Source organism: Helianthus annuus, chromosome 8 (assembly GCF_002127325.2).
Source record: "Helianthus annuus cultivar XRQ/B chromosome 8, HanXRQr2.0-SUNRISE, whole genome shotgun sequence".
Lineage (NCBI taxonomy): Eukaryota > Viridiplantae > Streptophyta > Magnoliopsida > Asterales > Asteraceae > Helianthus > Helianthus annuus.
This window is the reverse complement of record NC_035440.2, coordinates 20,164,035-20,166,279: the sequence shown is the minus strand read 5'-3', so window position 1 is coordinate 20,166,279 and position 2,245 is coordinate 20,164,035. Positions and strand designations below refer to the sequence as shown.

The 2,245-nt window shown below is 38.7% G+C and overlaps 1 protein-coding gene across 1 annotated transcript; it reads right to left on the bottom strand.

Annotated features, from left to right (window-relative positions):
* Window positions 1-287: 287 nt before the first annotated feature.
* Window positions 288-1,565, bottom strand: LOC110872279 (protein MIZU-KUSSEI 1). Its single transcript, XM_022121051.2, has 2 exons — window positions 1,255-1,565; window positions 288-1,094 (listed from the first exon to the last, which is right to left on the bottom strand). The coding sequence occupies exons 1-2, from the start codon at window positions 1,513-1,515 to the stop codon at window positions 474-476; spliced, it is 882 nt and encodes a 293-aa protein (XP_021976743.1). The 5' UTR covers window positions 1,516-1,565; the 3' UTR covers window positions 288-473.
* Between the last annotated feature and the right edge of the window lie 680 nt (window positions 1,566-2,245).

Sequence of the window (2,245 nt, the reverse complement as noted above, 5' to 3'; positions counted from 1 at the left end):
GTCGCAACTAGCGGGTACTAAGTCGACTTATTCATTATATGTTTTACGTTACGGTCTAATTTCACATTAACATGTGTTGATTGTTGGCGACGGTATGACATTGATACTATTTGAAACAGTTTTACGTCCCTAAAACTAACTATGATACTTTTTCTATTGACCTATTGTTACCAAAACAGATTTCAGTTAAAATATATATATTTCTGAATGGTTCTATCTGTACCTCACATTATGCATTACATATGTTATTATTATTATACCACTATTAGTTTCTTAAAGAAGTCTAATATGTAATACGGATGCTTAATAGTCTTCCTCGCATATATATTACAACAAAATCCAGAGTTTCATAACTTAAAAACTGGAATATGGTTTTGGATTCTGATCTAAGAACTAGCTAGATCAAGGCATATATATAGACACACACATATACGTACAGTATACATACACTTGATACAAAAATACTTCTTGGATCAAGAAGATGATCTCAGAAGAAATATACTGAGCTCTTGCCCAGAATTATGACTTTTAGAATTAGATGATCGTCCATCGTTCTCAGGATTTATCATGTGAAATGACTCTGAGTTCGGCGATCCAATTATTCGCCGGAAACTTGCTCGGAGATACATGATTCCATCGGAGCTATGATCATTTTCAGGTGGCAAAACCCCGGCTCCGGCAGAGACAGATTGCATACGGGTAAGAGTTGCTGAGTCAGCAGCGGTCATCTTACGTCTGGTGGCATAACCAACTTTTCGACCGTTACAATACATAGACCACACCGGTACTTCGAATATGCAACCGCCAGCATTAACTGGCGGTTGCTGACGGTGTGTACGGTCTTCCTCCACTAGAGCAATGCGGAGGAGACCGTGCTGCATCTCTTTTGCTAAGTAAGATGTGGGGACAGCGAATTCTAATAGTAGAAGAGGCTGTGAGAATGATGACAAGGTGGTGGTTGTCGTTATTTTTCTTGATGGTGTCCGGCGGTTGTGGTGGTGGTTGTCGTCTTGGAGACAAAAACTTACTCGACCGTTCCTTTGCCCGAAGAATGTACCTTTTACGGTGGTGGATGACGATGACAACGAACGATTCTACAAGATTAAATGTTCACAAATATAATTAATATATGCCTTATGTCACTAGTATTTTTAAACTAAAAAGATAGAGCCGAGGGGTTTTGAAAGCAGTCTCTCTATCTTTTGGGATAGAGGGAAGGTTTACCCCATCTGTATTATATTTTCAAACACTTACATTGGTAGACGATGATGACGACGAAGAAGGTGAATCTGTATCACTTGAAAAGGCAGTTAAAGAAGAAGAATCGGGGGAAAAGTTTGCGGCCTCGGATTCGAATCCAGCACCGCAACATGCTGGGACAATGCAGTCTAGCAGGGAGCGTAGAGAACGGCGCAGTCCAACCTCCCTGCTGCTGCAGTCAACGGCAGTTGCGGTGGTGATTAGATGCATTCCGATTGGACCTCTATCACTTCCCAAATCTATCATTGTCCTCATCTTGCAACCAATAAAATGTGAATGTGTAGGTGTGATATCTAGATGCTAGCTAGAGAACTCACTATATATAGATACTTGGAAGGTGGGAGGGTAGACGTAGGGTTTAATAATGAGGAAAAGTGGGGTCAACTGTTGTAGGAGGTGATTAAACACTTGCAAAAATAATCATATCGAGTTAAAATAATGTAAAAGAAAAGAACAATGTTTTTATTTAAACAAATTCATGTTATAACAAAGTTAAAGGTCATTTTATTCTCATTCTTCTATATTTTATCCTCACATCCTTTTTTTATTCTATCTATTCACACCTTAAAATTTATAGGGTGTCAATTAGGGCAGGTTTTGCGACGACTGGCTAACAAATTTTGGATTGATCAAATGAACTCGAAAACACAACCTATAAATTTATCTGTATCAGAAACAAAATTCTAGCCAGAGTATGCTTGATGTTGTGTAACCCTATGATGATACACAATTCTAACCAGAATATGCTTGAAGTTGTGTAACCCTATGCCGTTTAACTCATTTAACTATATGAGTAAAATGGAATGACCAATGATAATAAAGATTTTAATATGTGAAATAGGTTAATCGGCTATGTTGTATTTGGATTGAGAGGTTGGCCTTACGTGACTAGCGGTGGTAAATGTTTTGCCCGTGATAGAATTCTATCACGCGTGGAGAAGTGCACAAGACCACCGCCACCTTCATATGCAACGAGTGATGGAAT